Source organism: Merops nubicus, unplaced genomic scaffold, assembly GCF_000691845.1.
Source record: "Merops nubicus isolate BGI_N331 unplaced genomic scaffold, ASM69184v1 scaffold42288, whole genome shotgun sequence".
NCBI classification, from domain to species: Eukaryota; Metazoa; Chordata; class Aves; order Coraciiformes; family Meropidae; genus Merops; species Merops nubicus.
In genome coordinates, this window is record NW_008627123.1 from 1 (window position 1) to 17,428 (window position 17,428).

The following is a 17,428-nucleotide window of genomic DNA, read 5'->3' on the forward strand; positions in this document are numbered from 1 at the left end:
AACCATTTTAAAATATCTTCATAGGCTTTATGCTACACTATACTACAGCATTAATCAACTAGTTCTTCTAATTGATCAGCTATTGGTTTGTCTCTAGATGTAACGAACAAAGGAAAAAAGTGATTTTTTATGCTTTGATTGCATGTTTAGCTGTACACTGCCTGATATTTGACAGACAGTGTCCAATGTGGATTTCTTTTCTTTGTTCAATGTTAATTGGGCATTATCATTGATTTTTCTGCTTGAAATACAAAATGGACTTTTATATTATTGATCAATTTCTGTTTTTTTCTTTCCGATAGATGCTTCTAAGCAGGTGGCTAATTGAATATCTGGCTGTGTTTGCAGGGCATTTATGTTACTTTTAATTGGCATCAGCATAGCCTGGGTTCCTGTGGTGCAGTCAGCTCAAAATGGGCAGCTCTTCGATTACATCCAGGCGGTTACAAGTTACCTGGGACCTCCCATTGCTGCTGTCTTCCTGCTCGCTGTCTTCTGCAAACGGGTCAATGAGCAGGTACGTACACAGCAGGCATGCTCTGTTCCTTGAGGCACTGGGAGAACTGCTTTTTGTTTTGGTGTCTTTTATTATCAGCTTCTTCCTCTTTGTATTAATCCTGCTACAGCCCAGGGATTCTGTGTTTCCATACTCCAGGGCCTGAGGTCTCAGAGATGAGTTTGGAGATGTTCTTTGCCAACCTGATAAATAACCAGTCACCTAGGAATTCCTAGATAGCTCTGAAACTTAGGTTATCTATAATTTTGCCAAGAATTGTGTCATATCGATAGTTTATGGAGACATATTTCAAAGTAAACTTTTAGGATATTGGTCATCAAACTGCTTTACCAAATGTATCACCTTTCACCTTCCTCTTGATCTCTATATATTTTGGCACCTGTCTTTTAAACAAACATGCTGTTGTTTCATGCATTGCTTTCCATTGCTCTTAGTACCTGGTCTGGGAATCACTGATTTTGATTCTTAGAGCAGTGACCTGAGAAGTATTGTAACTAAGTAACCCCGAAGGCATGAGGTCTGTCACATGCTTTGATGGGACTATAGGCCAGCCATAGTAACTGGGATCTCAGACATTCTGAAAACTCAGAAATTCAGTTTCCAATACTTGCCTATTGCTCAGGTTCTCTCCAAGGAGGATGAGTTCAATGAGGAAGCCTAGAGAGAGAAGGCTTTTGAATATGACTCAAACTTTTTTCACCCTATTTTCTCTCAAGACTAGTTCAGTGGTTGGTTGTGTGTATATCCACGAACAGCCTGTTTTACACACCAGGGATGTTCCAAAGCCCATCCCAATATGGCTAAACCTCACAAAGGGGTTAAATCTTTGTGCCCTTCCTTTAAATCTGTCATTGACTTCAGCTGGAATTTTAGCTGAGCAAGAACTCACTATTTGTGTACACTGTACACTATAAAGCTGAGTAAATAGGGGAGACAAGCATCAAAGCTTGTGAGAGTTGGAGCCTGGCATAAGATAAACTCCAATATTGTAATTACTTATAAGATTTATCAATATTTATTGTTCAGAATCATTCTTATTTCTGCCAGAAACAGAATTAACTCTCTTGTTCTACCTCAAACCTTTTTGTAACTTTGACCATTGAATAATTAGAACTGTTTTGTTCTTAAACTCAGCATTAAACCTAGCTTTTTTTTAACCAGAATTTATAGATTTGTATTACGATCATCAGTTTTGTGACTTCACAAACCCAGAGAGTGATTGAGATTGGGAGGCACCTCTGGACTAGTCCACGCCCTGTTACTCAGAAGCAGGGCTAACAAGAGCAGGATGCTCAGGTCCTGTCCAGTTGGGTTTTAAACATCTCCAGGGGTGGAAACTTGACAGTGTCTCTAGGTAACCTATTACAGCATTCCATCTCCCCTACAGTAAACATCCAGCAAAACTTCCACTAAAGTATCAAGAATTAACTTTTAACTAATTGCTACCAAATCACCAGAAGATAAACCAGACACATATTTCAGGAGGAATGACACAAACTTCCTAGCTGGTTGCATCATGATAGAGCTATCAGGGATTTAGCTCTCAAAGATAAAAAGATATGAGAACAACCCTTGGGATGTGTAGCTTGTGGCTAGAGCCTGTCTTGGGTGAGGAAGCATTGCGTGGAGATGGTGTTCTCCAGATTCTTTCTCTGAGCTGCTGATCATTGCCACTCACAATGGTTAATACGTTGAGCTGTAAATGTGGTCACTGAAAGTATCTGGGTTAAAGCCTGTGTGCCAAAGGCAATGTAACATCCAACTGCCTCCATGTTTTCTCCAGCAACTATTCAGGGCTTACAGCTTATTTCCATGCCTGAAATGACTCATTTGGATAACTTTGTCACTTTGTCTGCAGGGTGCCTTCTGGGGCCTGATGATTGGGCTGCTAACTGGCCTCAGTAGAATGATTGCAGAGTTTGCCTATGGAACTGGCAACTGTGTGAACCCTTCCAACTGCCCGTTCATCATCTGTGGGATCCACTACCTTTACTTTGCAATTATTCTCTTTGGGGTGTCCACCATTGTTATCCTGGGAGTCTCCTTCATGACTAAGCCCATTCCTGATGTACATGTGAGTATTGCTGAAGTCCTGCTTCTCAAGAAATGGAACTCAATGAAACCACTAGTTTTAAACACTGGTACTTGGTGTATTATTTCCTGACATTTCATCTACCCACTTGTTCTTGTAAGAAAAGAAAGGAAATAGTCACAGATTCACAGAATGTTAGGGGCTGGAAGGGACCTCAAAAGGTCATCCAGGCCAACCCCCCTGCCAGAGCAGGATCACCTAGAGTACAACACACAGGAACACGTCCAAGCAGGCCTTGAAAGTCTCCAGAGATGGCTACTCCACCACCCCCTGGGCAGCCTGTTCCAGTGCTCTGTCACTCTCATCATAAAGAAATTCTTCCTTATCTTCAGGCTGAACCTCTTGTTCACCATCTTGTGGCCAGTGCTCCTAGCCCTATCACCAGATGCCACTGAGCAGAGCCTTGCCCCCTCTTCCTGACAACCACTCTTTAGATATTTATAAGCATTAATAAGATCTCCCCTCAGCCTCCTCTTCTCCAAGCTAAACGTCCCCATCTCCCTGAGCCATTCCTCACATGACAGGTGTTCCAGGCCCTTGACCATCTTAGTAGCTTTGTGTTGGACCCTCTCCAAAAGTTCTTTGTCCTTCTTGAACTGAGGAGGCCAGAACTGCACACAGTATTCCAGGGGGGCCTCACCAGGGCAGAGTAGAGGGGAAGGATGACTTCCCTCGACCTGCTGACCATGTACCTCTTAATGCACCCCAGGATGCCACTGGCCTTCTTGGCTGCAGGAGCACACTGCTGGCTCATGGTCATCCTGCTACCAACTAGGACTCCCAGGGCCTTTTCCCCAGAACTGCTCTTGAACAGATCAGCCCCAATTGCCAAAAAGTCTTATTTTACAATCCAAAAATTCAAATGTCTTAATTTCTCTGTCACAAATCTTCAGTGACTCCTAGTAACCCTAACCGTTGGCCAGACTGTCTGTGCAGCAGGGCTGTAGGTTCCTAAGCTGGTTTTGTGTCCCGGCAGCTTTACCGCTTGTGCTGGTCTTTGCGGAACAGCAAAGAGGAACGTATCGATCTGGATGCAGATGAGGAGAAGGAGAAAGCTGATGAAAAGGATCAGGAATCAGGTAACTGCTGAATTACTTCTGTTGTAATAGCTACAGATGCTATCAACATATTTGAGTATCCACATTGCATTCCTGAAGGAACAGTAACATGCTTGCTATTCAGAGACACCCTCCCTCCCCGTAACAAGCAGCCTCAAACCCCGCATACTTCAATGGCTACCAAGCTGCCTTTTGACCCACCTATCAAGCTCAGTGTAAATCAGAAGCAAAGTGGATTTGAAGGGAGAAAATCCTGTTCTCTTGGTAGCCAGGTGGCTGTTCCAGGACCAGGAGTGGAGCCACTCAGCAGAGGTGCTGCGTGCTGGCAGAACTGCTTGCACCCCTGGCATTTGGAGTGCAACCTGGAAACAGTGGGTAGTAACCAGGATTGAAGGAGCAAAGGTCTGGTGCAAGGCACCATGAAAGCGACTTGCCAGTCATCCATGTGGACAAAACCACCTGCTCTCTTTGCTGGGCTTCTGGTCCTGCTGCCAAGTTCCTTTTCATAAGTATCCTCAAATTCATTTATTTGCCTTTTAATTAAAAGTGTAGAAAGTATTGCAATAAATGTACTTTAAGCTTTGCAGCATGGTTTCCTTCTCCAATACCAGACCAAGTGTCTAGGTTGCAAAATGCTCACTTGCAACACGTAGGAAAAACATCCTTTTTCCAGGCGAGTCGTGAAAACACAGTGTTAACTTGCCTGTATTAAAATCTTCCCATGTAATTATACCCATAAATCAGAGCTTCTGTATTAAATGTAGGAATGTCCTCAGTCACAGAGATCTCCTAGGGCTTGCAGTGGTTCATGCTTACCTTTCATGACCAGTGTGTGATTCTTTCCAGTTAACGAGGAAAGTGAAGAAGAACCGGGATGCTTTAAGAAGGTGTACAACTGGTTCTGTGGCTTAGATCAACAAAAAGGACCCAAACTGAGCAAGGAAGAAGAAGAAGCACTGAAGAAGAAACTGACTGACACAAGTGAAGTGCCACTTTGGAGAAATGTTGTGAACATCAATGGCATCATCCTGTTGACTGTGGCTGTATTTTGTCATGCCTTCTTTGCATAAACCTCTGGTTACAGTTCTGAGATAGTACTGAATTGTCAAGCAAAAACAATGACTTGTAGATTTACAGGGTTAGACACATTTAGTATTTTCATTGTCTATGTTTGTAAAAAATCAGAGTGATTTACTTGGTGATTTTGTGATCATAATTTCGAAAAGACAAAGGCCACTGGAATTTCAAGAGAGAGAATTTCTGTTTAGACATTGAGCCAATTGAGAGCTAGAGGTTCAGAGCTTCCTTCCAATATTCTCTCTACTCATACATTTCATATTTCAGGTGCATAACAAGGCTGTATGAGCCATATTTCCTGTCAGTTTGTGAACTACATTTTAGGGTTCATTTTCAGCCCTTCTTCTGACCATTCAAGTTTCTTTTTCCTTTGACTATGATAATTTGGTTACCAAAAAAACCCACAGCAACTGAGGGACCATATTTAGAATTTGAATTTAAAAATCATTTTTGTTCTCTGCAAGCATGGGATATCTTAGGAATTTATGTATATATTGATGTATTTGACACTATATCTAACTTTCCATTATATCTTTTTCCCCATTTTTATCCCTTGTCATTGTGTTGTGTTTCTCAGTAATCAGTGGAACACTGAACTGTCTGAACTGATTGCCTTTTGAAATTAGGGAAAATGTTTTGATTATCTTAAAAAGAATTCTGCTTACAATAGATTCTCTGTTTAAGGTTAACTTTAAGAGATCCTCCTCTTTATATTTTAATACATATCTATACTTGAATGTGAAGCTTTTTTTATACAAAATACATATATATATATATATATACCCATGCAATACATTATATATATGCACTATATATATTATATATATTTAAAATAGATCTCTGTGGTGTATATATGTATTTACTTCTTACTGATCCATTCCCATCTGGGTATGTCAAAGTTAATCTCTACCCACAGTCACTAGGACCTCTTTATTGTGGGCTTGGTGTTAATGTATTGCCTCTTTTTATGGATGGTGCTACAGAACAATCCACCCACATTGTTAGAAGTGCAAAACGTCACAGTGCTGGGTTTGCATTTTCCGTCCAAGTGCATTTGAGGGCTCTGTACTGTTTGCTTCTCTGCAAAGCTATAAATCTTGCTACTGAAGATTTCATTGAGAAAGAGAGTTCAAGCTGTGTGACAGTGTGAGTTAACAGTGCAGTCACAGCTGTGGGATAGCAGCTACGCCAGTCTGATTGTCTCCACTTGATAAGTTTGATACCAGCTGGAGACACAGGAAAAGATAAACACTTCAGAGCAGAAAGCAATAGATCTTCCTATCACCTAATTCAGCTTCCTGGGGAATCGGGTGTCAAGAGAAGACGCCGGTGGCTGTGGAGGAGCTGCAGCACAACTCCTGGCTGGAGCCCTGGATTCTCCGGCACGACGCACTAGACATGCAATAAGAGCATCTCAACGGGAAGCCTGTGTAGTCCCTTTGTGTGTGCTACACCACAACGCTGCTAGCTCCTCTAGCTTTAATCACCCTTACTTCACATCCTTCTGGCAGTATATTTTCTTCATGTGGATCTAAACCAAAGTGCTCTGGATTCTAGTAGGATTGCTGCTCTTCAGTGTAATCTCTGCAGTGTACTGAAACCTTTTGCATAGGCCAGATCAAATCAATACTCTATAAGTACCAGTGAAAACCCTTTTCTTACAGTTAATAGAGTACTTTAAAGACCACGGAATTAATTATATTTAATGGGCTATGAAGACTTGTATGTATTAAAGTATTTGTATATTTTGAAGTGTTTGGTGTCTACAAAATGATGAGATTTTTATATAATGTGATGGAGGACAGCAAAGCTTAATTTGGTGTCTAGACTTTGGCTCTGGGTAATAGTAATGACAGCCAAACAAGGAAGACTTTAATAAGGATTGCCCAGATCCCTCATTATCTTGCTTTGTTATAAAAAGAAAAATCTCGTGAAAATATACAGACATTTGGATAAAGAGAAATAACACAAGTGATTTCCTGGCAGGCTGAGCAGCCTTTAGATGACCTCTTGATCAATCAGGCACCATTGCTTCATTTTCCTCCCCAGGATTAAAGAATTTTGAAATACTCACTCTCTGTTTCCCAGGGATGTTCACTGTGTGTCCTCAGCATACTGGTTTTGTTCTGGTCTGAAAACTGAACGTTGTAGAGGGCAGAGTTCAAATGTCTACATAAAGTTTGATGCTTAAAGTAATTCTCTAATTTTGTAGAATTTCACAGAAAAGTTACCTGACGTTGTAGACAGATTATAAAACTTTTAATGTTTAAATTAATACTTAAATGCCACCACAGGTTGGTAGCTATTGCATTCAAAGGCAGTTTCATGATTTTAATGGAGAAAAAGTGACTTTTCTTCAGTTGGAGAGCAAATGTGTCCAAGTTACAGGTGTTGTTGTGGGACACTCTCAGAGAAAACTCAAAAAGTAGCTTGAACTGTCCTGGGCATTCTCATGCTTTAGGAATGGGAACAGTGAGCACATGCTTGTTCCCCATGTCTGACTGTAAGTTGGAAATACTTCAGGTTTGTGGGGACACTCCAGCGATAGCTCTGGCTAATAGCACAATGTACAGCATAAAACCAGTCTATTGCAGCTGACCCTGAGCCATCCCAGCTTATCCTGTCAGGTAAGATATAGGGCCACAGCTCATTTGAGTAGACTTTAGTTAGATACCCAGAATTATTTTAACTGACTGCACAAAATGAAATAAAATCCACCTAGTAGCACTGTAAGCCAATTACAACACTGGTATATAAAGAACACACACTAAACAAATCAGATCTTCCATTTAAGAATTACTACATAAATTTCAGGCCAAGTCAAACTTTTAATTTATGTTTTTTTTTTTTTTTCTGTATCAGCCATAACAAATATATCCAACTATCTCACAAATGTTAATTATTAATGATCATGAGAACACTCTGTTCTTTGAACTGAGATTTTGGGTTTATTATTTTGTTATTGAAAAAGCTTATGCACTGAAATGCTAGGGGAGGGAAGGTCTGTGGCTTAACTTGGAACATACCTGTGCTAAGCATGCTTTGGTTTTAACCAAGACATCTGTCTGTGGTGAATTAGGACAGACTCAGCATGGCTGAGTTCTTCAGGTGCAAGCGATCGTTGTGATCAGAGCACCAGCAGCAGCTGCCCTGCAAACAGGCTCCACTCCTGCTCAGATCCCTTCCTTAACTAACTGGTAAAATTAGAAGCGTTTATATGAAGTGAGAGCTGACACAAAAATGAGAGCAAAGAGGAATGATAAATGTATGTACCAGCAGTGATGACTGGCATTTGGGAGAAAAGCTGTATAGCCTTGGTTATTGTCTTTGAGGAACACTTGAGTGGATTGGTTTGCAGCATTGAGCTGGAGGAGCGTTTAAAGCTGGTATTCCTGGGGACAGAGAGTCACACTGCACAGAGCAGGGTCCGTGACAGGGTCACAGCAAAGCTGTTCTGAGGAAGGCTGCTGCTTTTATTTAAGTTTAGTTAATGGTCTTATGCATGTGGTGGCAAGAAAGCAAGGGAAGAGAGCAGTGGTTAGGGAGCTTCCCTTCTGGTTAACTTCAGATACAGTAACACACATTTAACAACAGAGGGCAATGCACCACTGAGAAAGATCAATGGTGCAAAAAAACCCCCCCTGGTTTTTACTTGGCAATTCATAGCATTTTTTCATGGGGTGTGTATTGAAGGCCTGTGCTAGAGAATTTACAGGATGGAGTAAAACTGCACTCGCTCCAACAACTACTAGTTGTTCTGATGAAAGACAGCAGCAGTGCCTGAGCTTGTTACCCTTTTTATTAATAAAATAGGTTGCCTTTTTTGTCCCTCCTGAAGAACACCTTGTCACCTACCACAGGAAGCTATGAAAAAGAACTTCTGGAGCCCACCCTCTCCTCACCTGGGAGCTCTTAAGGCTAGAGCAGTGGAATGTGCCCTGGGTCAGCAGCTTTCCCACTTTTCTTAAAGTAAGTGGAGGAACTTCAGGCTGAGGTAAGTGTAAGCTCATTCTTATTCTGTGCAGCAATTTTACTTACAGTATCAAAGCCAATAGCTTTAGAAACTTAGCTTATAGTCAAAGTATCTTAAATTATTACAATAGTATTTATTTAAATTGTAAATTTTGTCTGGCTAAAAATAGGCCCTGGGTTTGAATTTTTCAGCATTTTAATTTTGTGTGTAGCCACAGAAAAGACATTCTGCCCTTCTGGTTTAATGTAATTAGACAAACCTGATTTTCACAGACTCTATTTTGTCCTTGGACAAATCTTTTGCTTCTATGCATTTTTAATAGGTTTGTTTGTTTGTTTTTTAAGTGGAAAACATAGTGGTGGAAAGCAAAAATACTCCCTGCTTTAGAACATGAACAGAATTAAACCCTGCCATTTTCTAGAGCAGAACAGAATGGTTTCCAACTCCTGGACTTCTGAAAGCAAATGTGGACATGGAAATGAGTCCATAGTTGCAAGAACAAAGAGCCATAATGTTCTTAACCTTCTAGAAACTGCTTAAAAACAAAAAAACAAAAAACAAACAAACAAACAAAAAACAAAACAAAACAAAAACAAAAACAAACAAAAAAAAAAACACAACAAAGCTCTGCCTGGGTGCAACACAAAGTTCATACAGGAAGGTCCTGTTTCTCCTGAGCTGTCCTGTGTTTTCCCAATATCACTGAGAGAATTGTTATGCAGCTGATTTGAAAACTTGGTCTGTGTAGAGTGTAACTGAATTAATTCCAGTATTGACCCAGGACAACATTAATTATATCTTGGCTCTAATCACTGTTGGCTTCAAGCTAAAGAGACAAATCATTTTTCATTGATGTTAAAAATCCACACAGGCGCTAATGTCATTGTAGTGTAGAGCACTGTGGAGCACACAGTGCTAAAAACAAAGGCTTGCTGTAAACACAGCGTCTCGTTTGAAACAATGAGTTTAATTATCATGTATGAGAGCACCAGATCCTGACGTGTTCATTTAAGTATTTATAATGTGTATGAAGCAATTCAGAAGGAGAGGATGCCTGTGGTGTCACTGTCTTGGTGGTGAGGTCTGGAGGAACGTGACCCAAACTGTTCCTGCCTCAGACATGCTAGGACAGGTGACCTTTTTGTTTTACCAGAACATAAGTAGGAGAATTTTCGGATGCATTTTTCATTTTGTGCACTGTCTTAAGGGCAGCACTGTACTCAACAGTTAAGTGATATCTGACATCATATCATGATCAGTTATCAGTTATTTATATATTGTTACTCTAACTTCAGTACATCTTGTTCTCCTTTGTTTCGAGACTTAGTGTACCTCAGAAGGAAAAGAAAATCCTTATGATTAAGGATTTTTTTTTAATGTGAAAATTCATTAAATGCTTTTTTGTTAAACTATAGAACATGTTAAATAATGAATAAGAGTCCTGAGAGTTCCAAACATAAAAATCCAGGCCTATGCTCTGTATTTTTTTTTTTTTTACCGTGTTATTTCTGTTCTTGGTGCTGGGTTGTTTTTTGTCTCTCTTCCAAATAGTTTTGGGTCAACCTATTTCCTGCTTTCACCATTAGTTTCTCTATTTGTGAAAACTTTTTCAAGGACTTATTCTTGTTTGCTTTGATTTCCCAACTACTCTTTTATAATAATCTCGTCTCCCATCTTATAGTCACTGCTTTAACAGGAACATTCAGAAATACACTTAAACATATGCAAAAAGTTATCATACATTTAGTAACTGTTAACAGGGTGGATGGTCGTGATATCTACATGTTGGTTTTGTGCCTTGTTTCTAAATATATGGGTGGCCTATAGTATAAGCCAAATAAAATTATATTTCTTCCATATTTGTTATATCTTCTAATAAAACAGGGTATGTTAGTTCCTGCAAAATAACTTAATAAGAAAGCATGTCTACATTTTCTCAAGGAAAAAAACTACACCAAATACATCAGGACATTTAGTTAGTTTTACCTATTTAGCTAATTTAAATTACATTTGAGATCTCCGAGGTCTTTATGAAGAATATGAAGGGACATTTAGGATACCAGACTGTGGCTGAGAAACTTATTTTAGGAAGGAGATTTAGGAATCAGCATATTCCTATGGGAGCAATTGTGTGTTATATTTTAATATACCCTGAAAAATGATTTTGTAGAATAAAAACTTACCTCTTAATTCAGGTTCTGTATAGTCAGGATTACTAAGGAGCTAGTGTGATATTTCTGTGCTACATCAGATAGATCTGTGCATTGTTCCCTGGTCTCCCACACTGTGGTGGGTTTTGCTGCACTGTGCCTTTGCTGTATACACTCCTCCACTGGCCTCCTGGTATGAGGAACCAAATGTTTGGACACCAAGATATTACAGCTCTAGAAACATCACAGATTACAGACCAGTGTGCTGTGATAAATGGGACTGTTTCTGTGTTACTGTGTGTTCTCTAGCATCCTTTGCATCACCGAGGCTGTTCAGCTCTGCTGCCATTGTCAAATACTGTGCTGTGCCTCCTGCAAATGTTTATTATCTGCAGTCCTTTCAATAAATTGCAGCAAGCTGAACCACAGCCCTCAGTATGTGAATCTGAATTACATCTGTAACCTTTTTTTCCCAGTAAATACAGCTTTATAAGTATAAAGTACAGCAGTGGTTTGTGGCTGTTCCCATATACAGATGCTGCATTTCAGCATCTGCATAGGCAGTCTGTGGTCAATAGAGCCAAGTGGAATTGCTGCTCTGATTGAAATATCATATCACAGAATGTTAGGGGTCAGAAAGGACCTCCAGAGATCATCAAGTCTAACCCCCCTGTATGTTGTGTTCTTGGATGTGATAGTGCCAGAGAATGGCTGAGACGAAAGCTGACGTGGAAAGGCACCTGGATGTCAGAGTTCAGTTAAGCTTTGTTCCATTTTTCTGTGCAGGGTGTAAGACAAGAACATGGATTCCATGTAGAGCCTTATTCGGAAACAGTTTCTGTCCTCTTTAAAGCAACAATCAGGCAGATGCTCAGAACCCAGTATTCAAGGTTGTATGTCTCCTAAATGTCTTCCAGTCAGAGCAGTTCAGGCCGGATGGTCTTACTTCTACATCTGAACAAGCTAATTATTTTGCAAACTCACTGAAGTGTGATACCTGAATTGCCAGGAGAGGCTGTGACAGAAGACTGGAACTGAGGTAAAACAATTGTCATCGTCGTTGCTGCGTTTTCCTGTGGCAATCTCCTGTTTTGTCAGTGTAGATGAGACTACTGTTCTCTGTTGTTCCCTAGTCCTGTGATGAACGTTTAGCATGTTATTAAGCTGCCTGGTCCTCTACTATTGAATTGGATGCACTCTGACATCAATAAGTATTCCATGTGAGGGCCTCGTGTATGCAAAGTGTGTGTAAAAGGCAGAGTTCTGCCAAGATCATGCTCAAAGGGAACGAATCCAACTGACTTGGTACTTTAAAGTCACATCTTTATAGGAGAAGAGGGAATTCACCCTTTGGTTAGGTTATGGAAGAGAAACTTTTTCACTTCAATTGCTCCTAACAGAACAAGTTTGTTTTGTATAAGGGTAATGTGGTTTGTGGTGTGGCAGTGACTTGCTAAAATAGAAAAGCAACCCTGACAAATAACCCCTTACAGAGATGATGCAGCTTCTTTGCAGCTACAGCTTAGTCATTTCTAGATAGAAAAACACCATGTGAGAGCAAAACTTGAGTGAAAACTACATGGGATTTCCTGTGAAGCCAAGTCAGCTGCACTATCGTAACTCTCCTGGTGGCTGAGAATGGCCAGCACTTGTCCTGCTAGCTTGCTTTAGTGTGTTGGTACCTCTTAAATTGCATACTCACAGCTGCAGACAGAGACATTTACAACCGATGTGGAGTGACCTGCCTTGACTACACAGCGGGTGAAATGCTACTGAAATGCCCATCAGCTCTAAACACAGGATCTACCTTACTTTCTGGAGACACTATCTCTGATTGGATAGGCTTGCTCTTACAGACAGCTTGAACTTTCTATGTTATTCTCAATTCTATGAAGTACAAAGATTTCTTAAAAAAAAAAAAAAAAACAGCTCTTGAGTTTTCTAAAGAAAAACAAACAAACACATTTTTCCAAAAGAGGGAATTGACATTTTCAGTTCTCTGTTCTGTTTATCTGCTCATCTCTCTGTTTAGACAGCTGTTAGTCATACAACACACAAGGAAGGCACCTCTGGAGATCATCTTGTCCAGCTCCTGTAGAGCTAGACTGTAACATTAGGATCAGCTTTCCTCTCGCCCCCTCCTCATCCACCAAAAGTGAGCTGCAATGACAAAACTATTCAGTTCTGTGACACTTCCATTTCCATTATATTTGCTAATTCCTGTACTCAGGGAATGGGTTACAGCTATATGAAACTACAAAATACCAAGTACTAGCACAAGTACAGAGGCATTTTTGTTCCTCACTGTAACCAGTTTCAGTGGGGTCTGCCCCCAGCAGAGCTTTACCAAGGGCTACCCTAGTAAAGTCTTTCTGACTTATTTTCCTTTTGCCCTAAGCATGGACAGTGCACGTGGCAACCCCAAGCCTGGCTGCAAGCACGTGGAAGGAGAAAAGCCACCTGTTGAGATCCTTACCAGCTTAAAAACATGGGAACAAACGCCAGAGCTAAAGCTCTGGGAGAGGCTGCTGACACTCACAGCAAGAGGGGCTCAGAAGGGGCTGCGCAACGAGGTGAGGGCTGCTCCTAAAAGAACTGACTCGAGAAGTCATTGACTTGACAGCTGATGACTGAAGTCATGAAGTGTGGGAGTGTCACATGGATAAATCTCCCCACAGGGACAGGGTTAGGCTGAGGTGCTCTTAGCCCAGGGCAGCAGGGTCCATCTCCAACAGATTCACTGCTGGCAAGTCTTGTCAGCAACTCCATTTGTTAGATGGGTGCTGATAAGTATTTGGTGATATTTTAGGCTGGGAAAGTCTCATAATTCTCCCAGGAAAGCTCTTTTGTGACATTGGCATTGCTTTTTTTCTGTGATGATACTCTACATGGTTCTAATCTCCTGTTCGACAAATGTTTGCAGCAAAACTCATGTAAATTCCCGTCATTAGGTCAATTTCTCAGCATAGACAAGACTGCTGGAGAGGTTAATTATGAACCTTTCTTTCTAATATAATTAGTTGTTGATTAATGTTTGATAGGCTGAGGTTTCCAAGAAAAAAAAGGAGATAACATTGTGAAGAAAACAAAAAAGGATTGGTTTCTTGTATCACAGGAAAATCTTGATAACTGAGGAAATAACTCCTAGTACAGAATTCCAGATTTTTCTGACTTCTCTTTTTGCCCACTGTTCTGCTCATGACCTGCAATACAGATGTGAAGCTGTTGCCAAGTGACCTCCTGGGTGGAACCCCTCCAGAGTAACAGAGGAAGAGAGCTTTGCTTGTGAAGGTCTCATGTAATCATGCAACTTTTACAGCCAGACAACAACAGAGGGCAATAGATCTCTATGAAGCATCACGCCTTCAGAAAGGTTTCCATCTGATGACACTGATGGCAGTCTCTGCAGCTCTTGTCACTGCCTCTCGGGGATCATTCAGACACTGCTGAAAGGTGTCTGCATGCTCTAGGAGAGTCTTGCGGCCCTCTGGTAGCTCAGCCAGCATGGTGAGGGTTTTGATGGCACTCAGACGGGCTGTGCTGGTTTCCTCAGCAACCAGCTTGAGTAAAGGTGGAATGGCTTCAGCACTCAGGGCTGAGAATCTGCCTGTGGAGAAATAAACTGGCTTTTAAATGTGTTATTACATACAACCAATGTGCTTTTCAGTTGCTACATTCTACTCCCTGCCCAGCTACAGCTCTGACCACCCCAGAGGGTGCGGTGCACACAGGTAGAACATGTGTTTCTTTTGAAGACCAAGGCCAGCTGTCTATTTTTAAGAGAAAAAAAACCACCTTTCTTCATTATCTGCCTTGCACATTATTATTCCATTTGCAACAAATTATCTAGGAATATATGAGGCACTGAGTGATAGGATAAACTGTTTGGGGGAGGGGGTGTGGGGTGTAGATGCCTTTAAGAACATCCTCCATTCTTTTATTTTTAAAGATGTTTCAAACACTGAGATCCATTCCTGTGTTGTCTTCAGAAGCCAGGGGGATGGTTGCAGAGGAGGACTGGAACACAACTGCTGTTATTAAGAGTCTTTTATGTCTAATTACTCATTGATCACCCTGGAAATTTAGCAGTTAGTATTTTCAGTGTCATGTAAGTTACCTGGGAGAGCTACAGACCTTATTAATATTCATTCCTCTCCCAGCTGTGAGACAGAAACTGCCTCTAACCACCAAAAGCACTTCCAGAAAGTAGCACTCCACTGTTGAGGGCTGGTGATTCAGAGGAGCTTCAGGTATGTGGATTTCTTTGTGGTCTGGACTTGCACAGAAAATGTTCTCCTTTGGAGGGAGATGACTCAGGTGAGGTGCACAAACCTCTTCATCTACTTGAGGTCAATGAAATGTGAAATACTGTCCCTCCTAGACACTGTGGAGGAGCAACAATAGTTGCTTCAGACAGATATAAAGCATCTTAATCTTATAGCTTCTCAAAGAGCTTTAACTCTATCAGAAACTGAGGACTTCGGAGGGTGGGGGACACACAAGTTTTGTTACTAAGTTGCCTTAGAATTGGGTTTCCAGAAAGCCTCCCAAAAAAACAGCCTCTGTCTCTCACCCTGAGGTTTAATCGTAGCAAACATCAGTGCTCCTGCTGCACTAGCTTGGACTTCAGGATCTGTATCTTCCAACAGGCTCACCAGCACGGGGACAACTTCTTCACATACAACGTTTTTTCCCTCTGGATGAGTACTGTGCAGAAAAGATGGTCAAGGTGCTTTCCTGATGTGTGTCTGCTACCCATGCAGCTACCCACAGCGTCTCCCCCTGCAGTCCTGCGTTCCCTGGCAGTGCTGCTGCCAGTCCCCTGGCTGTTCTCTGCAGTCACGGCGGATGGCAAGCACTGCCACCCAGCCAGGGGAACAGCCAGGGGCTGGCTGCTTGTGCAGGGGCTCCATTCAACCTGCCTGCTGAGCCACTACTGGTGGTATCATGTCAACCCACGGCTGCAGGCTTAACATGTTTTTAGCCTATCTTTAGGTGCTGTTTGAATTTTTATTTTTCTGTCTATGACACGCTGGAGATTGATGGGCAGCAGCGTGTAACGGGATGTAGGATTAAGTGTGCTGATGGGCCCAAAGGCAAACGAGTTAGAAACTGGGCTGTTGAGCCCTACATAGATTTTAAACCCTGTCAAATTAGGTGCCTACAAGCAATTCTTCTTCCAGGTTAATTTTTTCTCTCTCCTTCCAGCTTCTCTAATGTGGTGAATATTTAACATGCCCCAGCTACTGCAGGACCTGGGAAGTAGCTGATGTCCATACTCCAGTTGTGTTTCTGCTTTCTTTCTATGGCTCATTTTCTACACTCGCTCTCCCTGTAGGACCTCGCTCTGCTAGAGGACATCAGGAAGTGTGTTGTGCCAACTGGTATGTGAACTACATGATCTGCAGACCCTTATAGACTAGACATCTGTTGAGCACTTTGATTATATTTTGTAATTGCAGGACAGTGGACTTAAGTTGTTCCTTTCATCTAGTGTTTGATACACAAATTTAATATAAAGATTGCTTTTTTCTGATCCATCACTGACGTATGTAGCAGTCTGTGCCAGAAAACTATTTCTGTCCTCAATCACACTGAAAGTTTCCCAGGATCTTTAATTTTTTTTTTTTTTTTTTTTTTCTGTGAGAATGGTTGTCCAAAAAGATAAAGGAACTTCTCCCTACCTCCATAGCGGTCAGAATCTTGTTTTCACATGATTTCTCATGCAAGAATTTTTTTCTCAGCAGGGCTGTACCAAGAAAAAATCCTGATTTCATTGCCAATGCTGAAGACAAATAGAAGAGGAGGGATGACATTTCCTCATCTGCAGGATCTACTTTCTTAACTGATTGATGGCAGTTAGAACTTTTAGAAGTCCTCTGCCAATGTGTCCATTCAGGCTGATGCTACTTTTTGTGTGAAATGTGACAGTTTCAATGTGTAGGGGACACACCTATAAACTAATGACACTGATTCACTTGTGAAATGAGTGTTTTCTTGCGTTTAAGTATTACAGACAGATTTCTTTTCCTTTACCCAATTGCCAATAGGACCCAAGCTGCTTTGCTTCTGATGGCCACTGATGAGTGTGTGAGTTTTTCCTTCAGGATAGTAACGGCACCAGTTGGTAGAGCTTCAGAAGCCTCCACATGGAGACAGTGGGAGAGTGTGTCGAGGATTAGCTCCTGGATTTCATCCGATTCAGTCTTCAATTTGAGTACAAGTGATGTAATCAAATGGGCATGCAGTATGCCAACAGCCCCTACAGGAGGAGACAGAGGAGGAACATGGGTGAGGTGTGGGTGCGTTTACTATTTCTACCTGCACTTTGGATTTCTTAGTAGGATCAAAATACATATAATAACCCATTTCCTTACACAGATATGGGCTTGAGAGATGGAAGCCACCACACTACTCTCTGTTCATAAATGCCATTGTAGCATTGCTTCCTCAGGAAGCTTCCCCAGCTTCCTGACAGCAGTCCTGTAAAGACATCAGCCCAGGTAATAACTAAAATGGCAATTGCACCCATGTTCCCAGTTTCCCCTGCTATAATATTTC

The 17,428-nt window shown here is 41.3% G+C and overlaps 2 protein-coding genes across 2 annotated transcripts; one reads left to right on the top strand and one right to left on the bottom strand.

Moving 5' to 3' along the window:
• Window positions 1-348: 348 nt before the first annotated feature.
• On the top strand, window positions 349-4,737 carry LOC103778620 (sodium/glucose cotransporter 1-like; the record flags this gene model as incomplete). Its single annotated transcript, XM_008946217.1, has 4 exons — window positions 349-517; window positions 2,376-2,591; window positions 3,586-3,688; window positions 4,514-4,737. Coding segments are annotated over 4 exons (712 nt in total), but the record flags the coding sequence as incomplete, so codon positions are not given.
• Window positions 4,738-14,232: 9,495 nt separating this feature from the next.
• LOC103778621 (rhabdoid tumor deletion region protein 1-like) lies at window positions 14,233-17,129 on the bottom strand (the record flags this gene model as incomplete). Its single annotated transcript, XM_008946218.1, has 3 exons — window positions 14,233-14,474; window positions 15,441-15,574; window positions 16,904-17,129. Coding segments are annotated over 3 exons (602 nt in total), but the record flags the coding sequence as incomplete, so codon positions are not given.
• Between the last annotated feature and the right edge of the window lie 299 nt (window positions 17,130-17,428).